Raw genomic sequence first — 19,644 nt, 5'->3', positions numbered from 1 at the left:
TGGCTAGAGTCGTGGAGCTCTTTATTGTGGAGAGCAGCAGGTATGTACACAGAGGGGTTAGAGGTCATGATGATGATGCTCAAGCTGCCTGGGCTTCCTCCACCCTCTTCTTCCTCATCTGCAGCCGTCGCTCCCGCTCATACTCCTTCATACGCATCACGTAGCTACACACACACACAGAGAAGAGAGGGGCGTTCAAGTGGATTTGATGGGGGAGGACCTCAGATGGCAGTACTACTACAAGTCTGACAACTCATGTGTGACCATCAGACACATGCATCAACTCTCTGATAACAATACATGCCATTTTGTACTTTAATCGAAAGCCACATGACCACTGTCAAGTCAACTTCCTGTTCCCTCTAAGCTGTGCGCGGCCACTCACCACCTCCAGGACAGCAGAGCAGAAGAAATGCCAGCCTGCACAGACTCAAGAGATTGGACTTCACACCCATTAGTTTGCACTATATAGATCAACTTATCAGACCCTTTTCAATGCAACCAAACAAATCTTAACTTTGCAAGATTGAGTCTGATTTTGTTGTAGGCAGAGCCAGTCTCATGGAATGTAGGCCTGCATTGAACCCCACCTATAGGTTACTGTAGGCCTGCATTGAACCCCACCTATAGGTTACTGTAGGCCTGCATTGAACCCCACCTATAGGTTACTGTAGGCCTGCATTGAACCCCACCTATAGGTTACAGTAGGCCTGCATTGAACCCCACCTATAGGTTACTGTAGGCCTGCATTGAACCCCACCTATAGGTTACAGTAGGCCTGCATTGAACCCCACCTATAGGTTACTGTAGGCCTGCATTGAACCCCACATGATAGAAATCAAAGGCTATTTCCATGTGAAAATGTTCTGGGATTTTCTCTATTGGTAGGCCACTCTGATAGGAGTACATTATGCCAAATAGCCTATTGGCTAAAACTGATGGTACAGCCTATTGGTTACTGTCTAAAACTGATGGTACAGACTATTGGTTACTGTCTAAAACTGATGGTGCAACCTATTGGCTATTGTCTAAAACTGATGGTACTGCCTATTGGTTACAGTCTAAAACTGATGGTACAGCCTATTGGTTACTGTCTAAAACTGATGGTACAGCCTATTGGTTACTGTCTAAAACTGATGGTACAACCTATTGGCTACTGTCTAAAACTGATGGTACAACCTATTGGCTACTGTCTAAAACTGATGGTACAGCCTATTGGTTACTGTCTAAAACTGATGGTACAACCTATTGGCTACAGTCTAAAACTGATGGTACAGCCTATTGGTTACAGTCTAAAACTGGTGGTACAGCCTCAGTGTTCACTGTAAACACACCGGAAGCACAGAAAGTTCAAGTTTCTGCTCACAAGACCAGACTTGCTCAGTGGGATTTAAACAGGGAACATTGGACATGACCCCAATGGGATTTAAACAGGGAACATTGGACATGACCCCAGTGGGATTTAAACAGGGATCATTGGACATGACCCCAGTGGGATTAAAACAGGGAACATTGGACATGCCCCCAGTGGGATTTAAACAGGGAACATTGGACATGACCCCAATGGGATTTAAACAGGGAACATTGGACATGACCCCAGTGGGATTTAAACAGGGTACATTGGAAATGACCCCAGTGGGATTTAAACCGGGAACATTGGACATGACCGCAGTGGGATTTAAACAGGGAACATTGGACATGACCCCAGTGGGATTTAAACAGGGAACATTGGACATGACCCCAGTGGGATTTAAACAGGGTACATTGGACATGACCCCAGTGGGATTTAAAGTGGGATTTAAACAGGGTACATTGGGCATGACCCCAGTGGGATTTAAACAGGGTACATTGGACATGATCCCAGTGGGATTTAAACCGGGAACATTGGACATGACCCCAGTGCGATTTAAACAGGGAACATTGGACATGACCCCAGTGGGATTTAAACAGGGAACATTGGACATGACCCCAATGGGATTTAAACAGGGAACATTGGACATGACCCCAATGGGATTTAAAAACAGGGAACATTGGACATGCCCCCAGTGGGATTTAAACTCAAAACCCTGGCTGGGATGCAACCATAAAGTGTGTCCAGGAAACAAACTCCATGTGCTGCTAAACCTCAACCTACACCTAGAACCAGGCAGATACCTGCACCTAGAACCAGGCAGATACCTGCACCTAGAACCAGGCAGATACCTACACCTAGAACCAGGCAGATACCTGCACCTAGAACCAGGCAGATACCTGCACCTAGAACCAGGCAGATACCTGCACCTAGAACCAGGCAGATACCTGCACCTAGAACCAGGCAGATACCTGCACCTAGAACCAGGCAGATACCTACACCTAGAACCAGGCAGATACCTACTCCTAGAACTAGGCAGATACCTACACCTAGAACCAGGCAGATACCTACACCTAGAACCAGGCAGATACCTACACCTAGAACCAGGCAGATACCTACACCTAGAACCAGGCAGATACCTACACCTAGAACCAGGCAGATACCTACACCTAGAACCATGCAGATACCTACACCTAGAACCATGCAGATACCTACACCTAGAACCAGGCAGATACCTACACCTAGAACCAGGCAGATACTTACTCCTGGTGCTCGCAGTAGTCCCAGTCGTGTCTCTCGTGTTTACAGGCCAGGAAGTTGGGCCAGTTGTCCCTCTTACACTTCATGAGCTTGATGAGGTGGTGGGCGCAGTAGTCCCTCTGGAGTACAGGGACCTGGGCCAGGTTCATCTGAGCCTGGGAGGCCACCATCTCTACCAGGGGGACAACATGTTACACCAGGGGTTAATGGGGGAGGCCACCATCTCTACCAGGGGGACAAGATAACATGTTACACCAGGGGTTCATGGGGGAGGCATCATCTCTACCAGGGGGACAAGACAACATGTTACACCTGGGGTTAATGGGGGAGGCCACCATCTCTACCAGGGGACAAGATAACATGTTACACCAGGGGTTAATGGGGGAGGCCACCATCTCTACCAGGGGGACAAGATAACATGTTACACCAGGGGTTAATGGGGGAGGCCACCATCTCTACCAGGGGGACAAGATAACATGTTACACCAGGGGTTAATGGGGGAGGACACCATCTCTACCAGGGGGACAAGATAACAAGTTACACCATCTCTACCAGGGGGACAAGATAACATGTTACACCAGGGGTTAATGGGGGAGGCCACCATCTCAACCAGGGGGACAAGATAACATGTTACACCAGGGGTTAATGGGGGAGGCCACCATCTCTACCAGGGGGACAAGATAACATGTTACACCATCTCTACCAGGGGGACAAGATAACAAGTTACACCAGGGGTTAATGGGGGAGGCCACCATCTCTACCAGGGGGACAAGATAACATGTTACACCAGGGGTTAATGGGGGAGGCCACCATCTCTACCAGGGGGACAAGATAACAAGTTACACCAGGGGTTATTGGGGGAGGCCACCATCTCTACCAGGGGGACAAGATAACATGTTACACCAGGGGTTAATGGGGGAGGCCACCATCTCTACCAGGGGGACAAGATAACATGTTACACCAGGGGTTAATGGGGGAGGCCACCATCTCTACCAGGGGGACAAGATAACATGTTACACCATGGGTTAATGGGGGAGGCCACCATCTCTACCAGGGGGACAAGATAACATGTTACACCATCTCTACCAGGGGGACAAGATAACATGTTACACCATCTCTACCAGGGGGACAAGATAACATGTTACACCAGGGGTTAATGGGGGAGGCCGCCATCTCTACCAGGGGGACAAGATAACATGTTACACCATCTCTACCAGGGGGACAAGATAACATGTTACACCAGGTGTTAATGGGGGAGGCCACCATCTCTACCAGGGGGACAAGATAACATGTTACACCAGGGGTTAATGGGGGAGGCCACCATCTCTACCAGGGAGACAAGATAACATGTTACACCAGGGTTTAATGGGGGAGGCCACCATCTCTACCAGGGAGACAAGATAACATGTTACACCAGGGTTTAATGGGGGAGGCCACCATCTCTACCAGGGAGACAAGATAACATGTTACACCAGGGTTTAATGGGGGAGGCCACTATCTCTACCAGGGGGACAAGATAACATGTTACACCAGGGGTTAATGGGGGAGGCCACCATCTCAGCCAGGGGGACAAGATAACATGTTACACCAGGGTTTAATGGGGGAGGCCACCATCTCTACCAGGGGGACAAGATAACATGTTACACCATCTCTACCAGGGGGACAAGATAACATGTTACATCATCTCTACTAGTGGGGACACACACAAAATGAAAATTGTCAACAAAGAAAGGAGTAGGCTTTTTCCTGAGATGTGTATAAGTGTAGCCTTGCATGTTCCGTAATGCATTATATGTATGCAAGGAACGCGTGTACTGTTGGCAAGCAACTATTCTTTCACAGAGTAAGGAAAGGAGACGAGGAGAGTTAAACATTGGATTATTGAGATGCACCATGTATGACTGAATTTGACAGGACGGGGAATATCTGTTCACAACCATTTTGCTGTCTGAACTGACAGTTTTATTAATTAAAATATAAACACTTTACACGAATGGAAAGGGGGTGAAATACTCAAGTTATATTTAATAGGGAATATATCATGCTAGCCAAATTTGGGTAACGTTAGCTAGCCACTACTAGTTGTAGTTAGCTTGCTAGCGGACTTTACCGAGTGACATGAGTCCACCAGCAGACACTTTGCAAGCATACTCCTGTACGGTCACACGATCAGACCAAAACAGTCTCAATAATACACACCTCTCTCTTTCCTCTCGCCGAATCCGAATTCGGGGTCAAAGCCAAACGGTTTCGCAGGGTCAGGCTCGGTCTCCGTCTCGGTGATATACCGCCGCGCGAGGTGAGCTCCCATGGTGCTAACGGTATTTTTTTCACAATGAAAATAAAATAATCGGTGTTTCCTACGACTCTGGGAGAGAACTGATTCAAGATTGACAGAATAAATCTGCCATTCGGTCACCTCCACAAGACCCAACGAGCTACTTCCTTTCTGCAACGGAAATAAACAAGTCGAGCCGTACTAGAGTGAAACACCTCCCCGGTCATAGCACCATGCGTGACATTGGTTCCACCAAGCGCTCTTCTTCCTCTTCTTCGATGGCGGTTGGCATCCATACTCACACGAATCCTCTCAGTATCCTTCCCCTTCAACCCATCTGCCTCAGCTGTGGTGTATTTTCATATATGCCAAGGGATGTCAGGCTTCCCTAAATATTTGACCCAAAAATGTTCAACAATTATAAAATAATTTCTCTCTGTGTTTTCATAATTTCCATTAAATTCTTAAGTGGCTGAGTCTCACCGGAGAAATCATCAGAGCGAGGGAAACAGTGCCCCTCTGTCTCAGTATGTGTAGTCCATGTATCTGATGCTGTTTGGACCAAACGAGTATGACATGTTGCCGCCGTAGCAGTTGATTGATTAATGTCAGCAAGCGTTTTGCCTTCCTTGATACATTGTTTTTTATATAAACTGTGTGTTGTCCTAGCGCAGCAAAACGCCCCCCCTATCAAATCACATCCAAAGCAAAACATTTTTTTTTTTTTTTTGCTAAATCTGCCCTTTCCTAAAGCCATGGATGGAGATGGGGATTTGGACTAGTGGTTTTGACTTAATTCTCTGTACAGGCCAATGCATATGATGGCGACTCTTATCTAACCATAAATGCATATATTGTGCCACTGGGCTGATATTATTATTATTATTATTTTTTTTAAATTCACCTTTATTTAACCAGGTAGGCTAGTTGAGAACAAGTTCTCATTTGCAACTACAACCTGGCTAAGATAAATCATAGCAGTGTGAACAGACAACACAGAGTTACACATGGAGTAAACAATTAACAAGTCAATAGCACAGTAGAAAAAAAAGGGGGAGTCTATATACATTGTGTGCAAAAGGCATGAGGAGGTAGGCGAATAATTACAATTTTGCAGATTAACACTGGAGTGATAAATGATCAGATGGTCATGTACAGGTAGAGATGTTGGTGTGCAAAAGAGCAGAAAAGTAAATAAATAAAAACAGTATGGGGATGAGGTAGGTAAAAATGGGTGGGCAATTTACCGATAGACTATGTACAGCTGTAGCGATTGGTTAGCTGCTCAGATAGCAGATGTTTGAAGTTCTCTGAAACCACATATGGATCAGCCAAAAGACAGGGGTCCACTTTCTTCAAACATTTCACTCCTACCATCACAGACTCATCTTTATCCTGACCATCATTATATCACTCCTACCATCACAGACTCATCTTTACCCTGACCATCATTATATCACTCCTACCATCACAGACTCATCTTTACCCTGACCATCATTATATCACTCCTACCATCACAGACTCATCTTTACCCTGACCATCATTATATCACTCCTACCATCACAGACTCATCTTTATCCTGACCATCATTATATCACTCCTACCATCACAGACTCATCTTTACCCTGACCATCATTATATCACTCCTACCATCACAGACTCATCTTTACCCTGACCATCATTATATCACTCCTACCATCACAGACTCATCTTTATCCTGACCATCATTATATCACTCCTACCATCACAGACTCATCTTTACCCTGACCATCATTATATCACTCCTACCATCACAGACTCATCTTTATCCTGACCATCATTATATCACTCCTACCATCACAGACTCATCTTTATCCTGACCATCATTATATCACTCCTACCATCACATACTCATCTTTATCCTGACCATCATTATGTCACTCCTACCATCACAGACTCATCTTTATCCTGACCATCATTATATCACTCCTACCATCACAGACTCATCTTTATCCTGACCATCATTATATCACTCCTACCATCACAGACTCATCTTTACCCTGACCATCATTATATCACTCCTACCGTCACAGACTCATCTTTATCCTGACCATCATTATATCACTCCTACCATCACAGACTCATCTTTATCCTGACCATCATTATATCACTCCTACCATCACAGACTCATCTTTATCCTGACCATCATTATATCACTCCTACCATCACAGACTCATCTTTATCCTGACCATCATTATATCACTCCTACCATCACAGACTCATCTTTATCCTGACCATCATTATATCACTCCTACCATCACAGACTCATCTTTATCCTGACCATCATTATATGACTCCTACCATCACAGACTCATCTTTATTCTGACCATCTAGCCTCGGGCTCAGAGAAGTTCACCACACCGGCCTCCTATAATTCACACTAATCACTTCCATTTCTCCACCTGTCTTCGATCCGGCTTACGACTCACTCTGCTTATGCTTTCTACCATTCTTCTTTAACAAACCATCTCCAATTTTTTTTTGCCATCTTCAACCAATTCAAGCTCACCCTCTTCCCCCCCTCACCCTCCCTCACTCTCTTCCGTCCCTCACTCTCTTCCCTCCCTCACCCTCTTCCCTCCCTCACTCTCTTCCCTCCCTCCCTCACCCTCTTCCCTCCCTCACTCTCTTCCCTCCCTCAATCTCTTCCCTCCCTCACCCTCTTCCCTCCCTCCCTCCTTCACCCTCTTCCCTCCCTCACTCTCTTCCCTCCCCCACCCTCTTCCATCCCTCACCCTCTTCCTTCCCTCACCCTCTTCCCTCCCTCACTCTCTTCCATCCCTCACCCTCTTCCATCCCTCCCTCACCCTCTTCCCTCCCTCCCTCACCCTCTTCTCTCCCTCCCCTTCTTCCTTCCCTCCCTCCCTCACCCTCTTCCCTCCCTCACCCTCTTCCATCCCTCACCCTCTTTCACCTCCCTCACTCTCTTCCCTCCCTCACCCTCTTCCACCTCCCTCACCCTCTTCCACCTCCTCACCCTCTTCCCTCCCTCACCCTCTTCCACCTCCCTCACCCTCTTCCACCTCCTCACCCTCTTCCCTCCCTTACCCTCTTCCACCTCCCTCACTCTCTTTCACCTCCCTCACTCTCTTCCCTCCCTCACCCTCTTCCACCTCCTCACCCTCTTCCATCTCCTCACCCTCTTCCACCTCCCTCACCCTCTTCCACCTCCTCACCCTCTCCCCTCCCTCACCCTCTTCCACCTCCTCACCCTCTTCCATCTCCTCACCCTCTTCCAACTCCTCACCCTCTTCCATCTCCTCACCCTCTTCCCTCCCTCACCCTCTTCCCTCCCTCACCCTCTCTTTTTCCCTCCTTTCCTCTTCCGTATTCCAATTGAGGGATATTATTATGTGACAGTAGTTTTATTAGTAAAACACAAACAAACAAGGAAAACACTCAGTTTATTACATTTCAGATTTGAATCAGCATTCCTTCCATGATGATCAGCTCAAACACGACAAGAACAACAATCCTCATTCACAGTTATATTCATTGTACTTTGACCATCCAGATTTGACAAATGATTCTTCCAAGAAAAAACAAAACATACTCTAATTTCCTCAAATGTACCAGTTATTATGATGTACCAGTTATTATGATGTACCAGTTATTATAATGTACCAGTTATTATAATGTACCAGTTATTATAATGTATCAGTTATTATGATGTATCAGTTATTATGATGTACCAGTTATTATAATGTACCAGTTATTATGATGTATCAGTTATTATGATGTACCAGTTATTATAATGTACCAGTTATTATGATGTATCAGTTATTATGATGTACCAGTTATTATAATGTACCAGTTATTATAATGTATCAGTTATTATGATGTATCAGTTATTATGATGTATCAGTTATGATGCACCAGTTATTATGATGTATCAGTTATTATGATGTACCAGTTATTATAATGTACCAGTTATTATAATGTACCAGTTATTATAATGTACCAGTTATTATGATGTATCAGTTATTATGATGTACCAGTTATTATAATGTACCCGTTATTATAATGTACCAGTTATTATGATGTATCAGTTATTATAATGTACCAGTTATTATGATGTATCAGTTATTATGATGTACCAGTTATTATGATGTATCAGTTATTATAATGTATCAGTTATTATGATGTATCAGTTATTATGATGTATCAGTTATTATAATGTACCAGTTATTATGATGTATCAGTTATTATGATGTACCAGTTATTATGATGTATCAGTTATTATAATGTATCAGTTATTATGATGTATCAGTTATTATAATGTATCAGTTATTATGATGTATCAGTTATTATAATGTATCAGTTATTATGAGAAACATCTAAGACTACACCGATAAGCTGAGAAGCACAAACGTTATGTGCTGTTAAAAGTTATTCTGTCCGTATTTGATTCCCACAACAGTCTAATTGATCCAGAGTTCCACATCATATGCAGGCAGGTGTGATAGAGGTGATAGTCTTCTCACTGGTAGAGGTCGTCCTCTACCTCGTCTCTGAACTGCCCCCCTGACCCCGACCCTTGACCTCCGGACTGAGAGCCAGAGGGGAACCTGAGGAGAGAGAGAGGTCAGTGTACGAGAAGTGTGCCTGTGTTTGTGTGTGTGTGTGCATACTTGCATATGAAAGTGTGAGCGTACAGTATGTGTATGTGTGTGTGTTTGTGTGTATGTGTGTGTGTCCCGGTCCAGTACATACCTGAAGTTCCCAAAGCCTCTGCTCTGCTGTAGTGTCTGGGCGAACATCTCATACTTCCTGATATCGTTGTCGCTGACGGAGCGCCGGGCGAACCTCATGGCCTCTTCAAAGTGATCCTTCCTGATCTCTGGAACAGGGTCACAGTCCTCATCCTGGACAGAGGAGGAGAGGGGAGAGTGGGGGGGGGCAGAAAGAGAGAGAGAGTGGGGGGGGGCAGAAAGAGAGAGAGAGTGGGGGGGGGCAGAAAGAGAGAGAGAGGGGGAGGGGCAGAAAGAGAGAGAGGGGGAAGGGGAGACAGAGAGAGTGAGGGCAGGAGAGAGGTTGGGTGGGTGTACAGTTACATAATATTGGTGCATTGGTTGGGTGTGTGTGTGGTTTGTGTATACAAGGTTTAATGTGTGAGGTAGACAGTGTGTGAAACACAGTGTGTGATGTACTGTATGTGAGATGCAGTGTTGGTTGTGTAACAGCTGGGGGACTTGGCTGTCGATCTGTCTGTCTATCTGTCCCTCTCTCTGTCTGTCTCTATGTGTACCTGTCTGTCTCTCTGTCCGTCTCTCTGTCCGTCTCTCTGTCCGTCTCTCTGTCCGTCTGTCTCTATGTCTGTCTGTCTGTGTGTCTGTCAGTTAGATATATGGTATTGCAGTGTTAATGGTGTAACGTCCGTCCATCCGTCCGTCTGTCTGTCTGTCTGTCTGTCTGTCTATCTGACCATCTCTATAGTGTGTGTGTGAGCTGCAGTGTTGGTGGTGTAACAGCAGACTGTCAGTCCGTCCGTCCGTCGGTCCGTCCGTCCATCTCACCATGGCGGTGCCTGGGTGGGTCTGTCTCTGGCGCTCTGCTTTGATCTCAGCCTCTATGGCCTCTCTGATGGCCAGCTTACAGGCCCTCTGGCAGATCTCTGTCAGGTCTGCCCCACTGAAACCCTGGGTGATACCAGACAGGTAGGCCAGGTCTACATCCTGGTGTGTGTTGTTGTGAGAGGAGAGGGGTGGGGGAGAGAGAGAGGAGAGGGGAGGGGGGAGAGAGAGGAGAGGGGAGAGAGAGAGGAGAGGGGTGGGGGAGAGAGAGAGGAGAGGGGAGGGGGGAGAGAGGAGAGGGAGTAGAGAGAGGAGAGGGGGGAGAGAGAGGATAAGGGGGGAGAGAGGGGAGGGGGGGAGATAGGAGAGGGGGGAGAGAGAGAAGGGGGAGAGAGAGGAGAGGGAGTAGAGAGAGATAGGAGAGGGGGGAGAGAGAGAAGGGGGAGAGAGAGGAGAGGGAGTAGAGAGAGATAGGAGAGGGGGGAGAGAGAGATAGGAGAGGGGGGAGAGAGAGAGGAGAGGGGAGGGGGGAGAGAGGAGAGGGGAGGGGAGAGAGAGGAGAGGGGAGGGGAGAGAGAGGAGAGGGGAGGGGAGAGAGAGGAGAGAGAGGAGAGGGGAGGGGGGAGAGAGAGAGGAGAGGGGGGAGAGAGAGGAGAGGGGATGGGGGAGAGAGAGGAGAGGGGAGGGGAGAGAGAGAGGAGAGGGGAGGGGAGAGAGAGGAGAGAGGGGGGAGAGAGAGGATAGGGGAGAGAGAGAGGATAGGGGAGAGAGAGAGGAGAGGGGGAGAGAGAGGAGAGGGGGAGAGAGAGGAAGAAAGGGGAAAGAGAGAAAGGAAGAAAGGGGAGAGAGAGAGGATAGGGGGGAGAGAGGGGAGGGGGGAGATAGGAGAGGGGGGAGAGAGAGGAGGGGGAGAGAGAGGAGAGGGAGTAGAGAGAGATAGGAGATGGGGGAGAGAGAGAGGAGAGAGGGGGGAGAGAGAGGAGAGAGAGGAGAGGGGAGGGGGGAGAGAGAGAGGAGAGGGGGAGAGAGAGGAGAGGGGATGGGGGAGAGAGAGGGGAGGGGAGAGAGAGAGGAGAGGGGAGGGGAGAGAGAGGAGAGAGGGGGGAGAGAGAGGATAGGGGAGAGAGAGAGGAGAGGGGGAGAGAGAGGAAGAAAGGGGAGAGAGAGAGGAAGAAAGGGGAGAGAGAGAGGAAGAAAGGGGAGAGAGAGAGGAAGAAAGGGGAGAGAGAGAGGAAGAAAGGGGAGAGAGTGGAGAGGGGGAGAGAGAGGAAGAGAGGAAGAAAGGGGAGAGAGAGGAAGAAAGGGGAGAGAGAGAGAGGAGAGAGGGAGAGAGAGAGAGGAGAGAGGGAGAGAGTGGAAGAAAGGGGAGAGAGAGAGGAAGAAAGGGGAGAGAGAGAGGAAGAAAGGGGAGAGAGAGAGGAAGAAGGGGGAGAGAGTGGAGAGGGGGAGAGAGAGGAAGAAAGGGGAGAGAGAGAGAGGAAGAAAGGGGAGAGAGAGAGGAAGAAAGGGGAGAGAGAGAGGAAGAAAGGGGAGAGAGAGAGGAAGAAAGGGGAGAGAGAGAGGAAGAAAGGGGAGAGAGAGAGGAAGAAAGGGGAGAGAGAGAGGAGGAAAGGGGAGAGAGAGAGGAAGAAAGGGGAGAGAGAGAGAGGAAGAAAGGGGAGAGAGAGAGGAAGAAAGGGGAGAGAGAGAGGAAGAAAGGGGAGAGAGAGAGGAAGAAAGGGGAGAGAGAGAGGAAGAAAGGGGAGAGAGAGAGGAAGAAAGGGGAGAGAGAGGAAGAAAGGGGAGAGAGAGAGGAAGAAAGGGGAGAGAGAGAGAGGAAGAAAGGGGAGAGAGAGAGAGGAAGAAAGGGGAGAGAGAGAGAGGAAGAAAGGGGAGAGAGAGAGAGGAAGAAAGGGGAGAGAGAGAGGAAGAAAGGGGAGAGAGAGAGGAAGAAAGGGGAGAGAGAGAGGAAGAAAGGGGAGAGAGAGAGGAAGAAAGGGGAGAGAGAGAGAGGAAGAAAGGGGAGAGAGAGAGGAAGAAAGGGGAGAGAGAGAGGAAGAAAGGGGAGAGAGAGAGGAAGAAAGGGGAGAGAGAGAGGAAGAAAGGGGAGAGAGAGAGGAAGAAAGGGGAGAGAGAGAGGAAGAAAGGGGAGAGAGAGAGGAAGAAAGGGGAGAGAGAGAGGAAGAAAGGGGAGAGAGAGAGGAAGAAAGGGGAGAGAGAGAGGAAGAAAGGGGAGAGAGAGAGGAAGAAAGGGGAGAGAGAGAGAGGAAGAAAGGGGAGAGAGAGAGGAAGAAAGGGGAGAGAGAGAGGAAGAAAGGGGAGAGAGAGAGGAAGAAAGGGGAGAGAGAGAGGAAGAAAGGGGAGAGAGAGAGGAAGAAAGGGGAGAGAGAGAGAGAGGAAGAAAGGGGAGAGAGAGAGAGAGGAAGAAAGGGGAGAGAGAGAGAGAGGAAGAAAGGGGAGAGAGAGGAAGAAAGGGGAGAGAGAGAGGAAGAAAGGGGAGAGAGAGAGGAAGAAAGGGGAGAGAGAGAGAGGAAGAAAGGGGAGAGAGAGAGGAAGAAAGGGGAGAGAGAGAGGAAGAAAGGGGAGAGAGAGAGGAAGAAAGGGGAGAGAGAGAGGAAGAAAGGGGAGAGAGAGAGGAAGAAAGGGGAGAGAGAGAGGAAGAAAGGGGAGAGAGAGAGGAAGAAAGGGGAGAGAGAGAGAGGAAGAAAGGGGAGAGAGAGAGAGGAAGAAAGGGGAGAGAGAGGAAGAAAGGGGAGAGAGAGAGGAAGAAAGGGGAGAGAGAGAGGAAGAAAGGGGAGAGAGAGAGGAAGAAAGGGGAGAGAGGGGGGAGACAACAATAGTTCATTATTATTATCATCATCATTATTATCGTGTGTCTGTGTGTCTACCCTGTCTTTCTTGTAGTATTAAATAATGTTTGTTGGTTAGGAAGGGGTTATATGCCATGGACCTAGGAAGAAAGGAATGTATGTGGAGATAAGAGAGGACAGGGAGAGCTCCTCCAGGGTTATGGTGTCTGGGGGAGCCTGGAACGGTCAGTTGAGGGGTTATAAACTGTGGTTAGACTCATGTGAAAATCCCTGTTGGTGTGTATGTGTGTGCGTAGTTTAGGATGATATAAGAAGGAATGGATTTGTGAAAACTTTAGAGCTCTCGCAAATACATTGGGACCTGATCAATTCAGTTATTATGATGTCATAATACACACATCACAATCATTTAAGAGACATTGGGACCTGATCAATTCAGTTATTATGATGTCATAATACACACATCACAATCATTTAAGAGACATTGGGACCTGATCAATTCAGTTATTATGATGTCATAATACACACATAACAATCATTTAAGATACATTGGGACTTGATCAATTCAGTTATTATGATGTCATAATACACACATCACAATCATTTAAGAGACATTGGGACCTGATCAATTCAGTTATTATGATGTCATAATACACACATCACAATCATTTAAGAGACATTGGGACCTGATCAATTCAGTTATTATGATGTCATAATACACACATCACAATCATTTAAGATACATTGGGACCTGATCAATTCAGTTATTATGATGTCATAATACACACATCACAATCATTTAAGACCAGAACGTCACAACCTCTGGGAATCAGACAGATGAAGATAATTGGAATTTATGAACACGGATTAAATAATTACTTGACAGTGTCTATGCGTCTTTGTGTGTGTGTCTATGTGTCTTTGTGTGTGTGTCTATGTGTCTTTGTGTGTGTCTGTGTTTGTGTGTGTGTCTATGTGTGTCTATATGTGTGTATCTGTGTCTATGTCTGTCTATGTGTCTATGTGTGTGTCTGTGTGTGTGTCTGTGTGTCTATGTGTCTTTGTGTGTGTGTCTATGTGTGTGTATGTCTTTGTGTGTCTATGTGTGTGTGTGTCTATGTGTGTCTATGTGTGTCTATGTGTGTGTGTGTGTCTATGTTTGTGTATGTCTATGTGTGTCTATGTGTGTGTGTGTGTGTGTGTCTATGTGTGTGCGCGTGTCTCTGTCTGTGAGTGTCTATGTGTGTGTGTGTGTGTGTGTGTGTGTGTGTGTGTCTATGTGTGTGTGTGTCTATGTGTGTGTATGTCTTTGTGTGTCTATGTGTGTGTATGTCTTTGTGTGTCTATGTCTATGTGTGTCTATGTGTGTGTGTCTGTGAGTGTCTATGTGTGTCTGTGTGTGTGCGAGTCCATGTGTGAGTGTGTGTGTGTACTGACTCTGGCGATGGGGGACTTGCGTAGGTTTGCGTTGAGGATGGCGGTACGGGAGGCTGTGTCTGGTAGAGGGATGTAGATGAGCTGATCCAGCCTCCCTGGACGGAGGATAGCAGAGTCTATTATATCAGGTCTGGAGGGGGAGGATAACAGAGTCTATTATATCAGGTCTGGAGGGGGGAGGATAGCAGAGTCTATTATATCAGGTCTGGAGGGGGAGGATAACAGAGTCTATTATATCAGGTCTGGAGGGGGGAGGATAGCAGAGTCTATTATATCAGGTCTGGAGGGGGGAGGATAGCAGAGTCTATTATATCAGGTCTGGAGGGGGAGGATAGCAGAGTCTATTATATCAGGTCTGGAGGATAACAGAGTCTATTATATCAGGTCTGGAGGGGGAGGAAAACAGAGTCTATTATATCAGGTCTGGAGGGGGGAGGATAGCAGAGTCTATTATATCAGGTCTGGAGGGGGGAGGATAGCAGAGTCTATTATATCAGGTCTGGAGGATAACAGAGTCTATTATTATATAAGGTCTGGAGGGGGGAGGATAACAGAGTCTATTATATCAGGTCTGGAGGGGGGAGGATAGCAGAGTCTATTATATCAGGTCTGGAGGGGGAGAATAGCAGAGTCTATTATATCAGGTCTGGAGGGGGGAGGATAGCAGAGTCTATTATATCAGGTCTGGAGAGGGGAGGATAGCAGAGTCTATTATATCAGGTCTGGAGGGGGGAGAATAGCAGAGTCTATTATATCATGTCTGGAGAGGGGAGGATAGCAGAGTCTATTATATCAGGTCTGGAGGGGGGAGGATAGCAGAGTCTATTATATCAGGTCTGGAGGGGGGAGGATAGCAGAGTCTATTATATCAGGTCTGGAGGGGGGAGGATAGCAGAGTCTATTATATCAGGTCTGGAGGATAGCAGAGTCTATTATATCAGGTCTGGAGGATAGCAGAGTCTATTATATCAGGTCTGGAGGGGGGAGGATAGCAGAGTCTATTATATCAGGTCTGGAGGATAGCAGAGTCTATTATATCAGGTCTGGAGGATAGCAGAGTCTATTATATCAGGTCTGGAGGGGGGAGGATAGCAGAGTCTATTATATCAGGTCTGGAGGGGGGAGGATAGCAGAGTCTATTATATCAGGTCTGGAGGGGGGAGGATAGCAGAGTCTATTATATCAGGTCTGGAGGATAGCAGAGTCTATTATATCAGGTCTGGAGGGGGGAGGATAGCAGAGTCTATTATATCAGGTCTGGAGAGGGGAGGATAGCAGAGTCTATTATATCAGGTCTGGAGGGGGGAGAATAGCAGAGTCTATTATATCATGTCTGGAGAGGGGAGGATAGCAGAGTCTATTATATCAGGTCTGGAGGGTGGAGGATAGCAGAGTCTATTATATCAGGTCTGGAGGGGGGAGGATAGCAGAGTCTATTATATCAGGTCTGGAGGGGGGAGGATAGCAGAGTCTATTATATCAGGTCTGGAGGATAGCAGAGTCTATTACATCAGGTCTGGAGGGTACAGAGTCTATTATATCTGGTCTGGAGGATAGCAGAGTCTATTATATCAGGTCTGGAGGGAGGAGGATAGCAGAGTCTATTATATCAGGTCTGGAGGGGGGAGGATAGCAGAGTCTATTATATCAGGTCTGGAGGGGGGAGGATAGCAGAGTCTATTATATCAGGTCTGGAGGATAGCAGAGTCTATTATATCAGGTCTGGAGGGGGGAGGATAGCAGAGTCTATTATATCAGGTCTGGAGGGGGGAGGATAACAGAGTCTATTATATCAGGTCTGGAGGGGGAGGATAGCAGAGTCTATTATATCAGGTCTGGAGGATAGCAGAGTCTATTATATTAGGTCTGGAGGGGGGAGGATAGCAGAGTCTATTATATCAGGTCTGGAGGGGGGAGAATAGCAGAGTCTATTATATCAGGTCTGGAGGGGGGAGGATAGCAGAGTCTATTATATCAGGTCTGGAGAGGGGAGGATAACTGAGTCTATTATATCAGGTCTGGAGGGGGGAGGATAACTGAGTCTATTATATCAGGTCTGGAGGGTAACTGAGTCTATTATATCAGGTCTGGAGGGTAACAGAGTCTATTATATCAGGTCTGGAGGGGGGAGGATAACAGAGTCTATTATATCAGGTCTGGAGGGGGAGGATAGCAGAGTCTATTATATCAGGTCTGGAAGGGGGGGGATAGCAGAGTCTATTATATCAGGTCTGGGGGGGGGGGGATAGCAGAGTCTATTATATCAGGTCTGGAGGATAACAGAGTCTATTATATCATGTCTGGAGGGGGAGGATAGCAGAGTCTATTATATCAGGTCTGGAGGGGGGAGGATAGCAGAGTCTATTATATCAGGTCTGGAGGATAACAGAGTCTATTATATCAGGTCTGGAGGGGGAGGATAACAGAGTCTATTATATCAGGTCTGGAGGGGGGAGGATAGCAGAGTCTATTATATCAGGTCTGGAAGGGGGGGGATAGCAGAGTCTATTATATCAGGTCTGGGGGGGGGGGGGAATAGCAGAGTCTATTATATCAGGTCTGGAGGATAACAGAGTCTATTATATCAGGTCTGGAGGGGGAGGATAGCAGAGTCTATTATATCAGGTCTGGAGGGGGGAGGATAGCAGAGTCTATTATATCAGGTCTGGAGGGGGAGGATAGCAGAGTCTATTATATCAGGTCTGGAGGGGGAGGATAACAGAGTCTATTATATCAGGTCTGGAGGGGGGAGGATAGCAGAGTCTATTATATCAGGTCTGGAGGGGGAGGATAGCAGAGTATATTATATCAGGTCTGGAGGGGGGAGGATAGCAGAGTCTATTATATCAGGTCTGGAGGATAACAGAGTCTATTATATCAGGTCTGGAGAGGGGAGGATAGCAGAGTCTATTATATCAGGTCTGGAGGGGGGAGGATAACAGAGTCTATTATATCAGGTCTGGAGGGGGGGGGGGGATAGCAGAGTCTATTATATCAGGTCTGGAGGGGGAGGATAGCAGAGTCTATTATATCAGGTCTGGAGGATAGCAGAGTCTATTATATCAGGTCTGGAGGGGGGAGGATAGCAGAGTCTATTATATCAGGTCTGGAGGGGGGAGGATAGCAGAGTCTATTATATCAGGTCTGGAGAGGGGCGGGTAACAGAGTCTATTATATCAGGTCTGGAGGGTAACAGAGTCTATTATATCAGGTCTGGAGGATAACAGAGTCTATTATATCAGGTCTGGAGGGGGAGGATAGCAGAGTCTATTATATCAGGTCTGGAGGATAACAGAGTCTATTATATCAGGTCTGGAGAGGGGAGGGTAACAGAGTCTATTATATCAGGTCTGGAGGGGGGAGGATAGCAGAGTCTATTATATCAGGTCTGGACAGGGGAGGGTAACAGAGTCTATTATATCAGGTCTGGAGGGGGGAGGATAACAGAGTCTATTATATCAGGTCTGGAGGATAACAGAGTCTATTATATCAGGTCTGGAGGGGGGAGGATAACAGAGTCTATTATATCAGGTCTGGAGGGGGGAGGATAGCAGAGTCTATTATATCAGGTCTGGAAGGGGGAGGAGGGATTAAAGAGGGAGGGAGTGGAGTGGTAGCTCCTATAATAAAGACCCCCCCCCCCCACATCCCTCTACCTGTTGGTAGCTCCTATAATAAAGACGTTCTTCTTGTTGGACATTCCGTCCATCTCCGTGAGGATCTGGTTGATGACCCTGTCGGCCGCGCCCCCTGCGTCCCCGGCTCCGCCCCCTCTGGACTTGGCAATGGAGTCCAGCTCGTCAAAGAACAGGATGCAGGGGGCCGCCTGTCTGGCCTGGGGTTAGAGGTCAGAGGTCAGGGAATAGGAGGTTAGGAAAGAACAGGATGCAGGATGCCACCTGTATGGCAGGAGGTCAGATGATAGAGGTCAGAGGTCAGGAATGTATTTGTCTAGAAGATCTATGTCACTATTATGTCAGTCTACATAATCGTCAATGATGTCCTTGATGTTGGTTTCTGTCTCTCCAAACCACATGGCTATGTCACTGCTATGTCAGGCTATGTTACTGCTATATCAGGCTATGTCACTGCTACGTCAGGCTATGTCACTGCTATGTCAGGCTATGTCACTGCTACGTCAGGCTATGTCACTGCTATGTCACTGCTATGTCAGGCTATGTCACTGCTATGTCAGGCTATGTCAGGCTATGTTACTGCTATATCAGGCTATGTCACTGCTATGTCAGGCTATGTCACTGCTATGTCAGGCTATGTCACTGCTATGTCAGGCTATGTCACTGCTACGTCAGGCTATGTCACTGCTACGTCAGGCTATGTCACTGCTACGTCAGGCTATGTCACTGCTATGTCAGGCTATGTCACTGCTACGTCAGGCTATGTCACTGCTATGTCACTGCTATGTCAGGCTATGTCACTGCTATGTCAGGCTATGTCACTGTTATGTCAGGCTATGTCACTGCTACGTCAGGCTATGTCACTGCTATGTCACTGCTATGTCAGGCTATGTCACTGCTACGTCAGGCTATGTCACTGCTATGTCACTGCTATGTCAGGCTATGTCACTGCTATGTCAGGCTATGTCACTGCTACGTCAGGCTATGCCACTGCTATGTGGTACCTTGTCGAAGACGTCCCTGACATTAGCCTCTGACTCGCCGAACCACATGGTGAGCAGCTCAGGTCCCTTGATGGAGATGAAGTTGGCCTGGCACTCGTTAGCAATCGCCTTGGCTAGCAGGGTCTTTCCACAGCCTGGGAAGAGAGAGAGACAGGGTGTGCGTGTGTGTGTGTGTGTGTGTGTGTGTGTGTTTGTGTGTACTGCATGTGTGCTCTGACCTGGGGGTCCATAGAATAACACTCCTCGTGACGGGGTCATACCGAACTTCAGGAACTTATCTGGGTACTCCACTGGGTACTGGGAGAGAGGGGGGAGGGAGCGAGGGAGGGAGGAGAGGG

At 47.4% G+C, this 19,644-nt stretch overlaps 2 protein-coding genes across 2 annotated transcripts in view; both read right to left on the bottom strand.

The window, feature by feature from the left end:
* Window positions 1–5: 5 nt before the first annotated feature.
* On the bottom strand, window positions 6–5,064 carry ndufb7 (NADH dehydrogenase 1 beta subcomplex subunit 7). The gene is given in 3 exon segments (NM_001165058.1): window positions 6–164; window positions 2,615–2,783; window positions 4,811–5,064. Coding segments are annotated over 3 exon segments (366 nt in total). The 5' UTR covers window positions 4,923–5,064; the 3' UTR covers window positions 6–79.
* A 3,213-nt stretch (window positions 5,065–8,277) lies between these two features.
* Window positions 8,278–19,644, bottom strand: part of zgc:136908 — a gene marked incomplete in the record, with an annotated part of 29,675 nt that continues 18,308 nt past the window's right edge. Inside the window, 7 exon segments of the mRNA XM_036948968.1 lie at window positions 8,278–9,496; window positions 9,642–9,793; window positions 10,445–10,603; window positions 14,668–14,797; window positions 18,324–18,502; window positions 19,307–19,440; window positions 19,525–19,603. Coding sequence (XP_036804863.1) covers window positions 9,409–9,496; window positions 9,642–9,793; window positions 10,445–10,603; window positions 14,668–14,797; window positions 18,324–18,502; window positions 19,307–19,440; window positions 19,525–19,603 — 921 coding nt within the window.

The sequence above is a fragment of the Oncorhynchus mykiss genome, chromosome 17, assembly GCF_013265735.2.
Source record: "Oncorhynchus mykiss isolate Arlee chromosome 17, USDA_OmykA_1.1, whole genome shotgun sequence".
Lineage (NCBI taxonomy): Eukaryota > Metazoa > Chordata > Actinopteri > Salmoniformes > Salmonidae > Oncorhynchus > Oncorhynchus mykiss.
The sequence above is the reverse complement of the archived record's forward strand: the minus strand, read 5'-3'. Positions and strand labels throughout refer to the sequence as shown.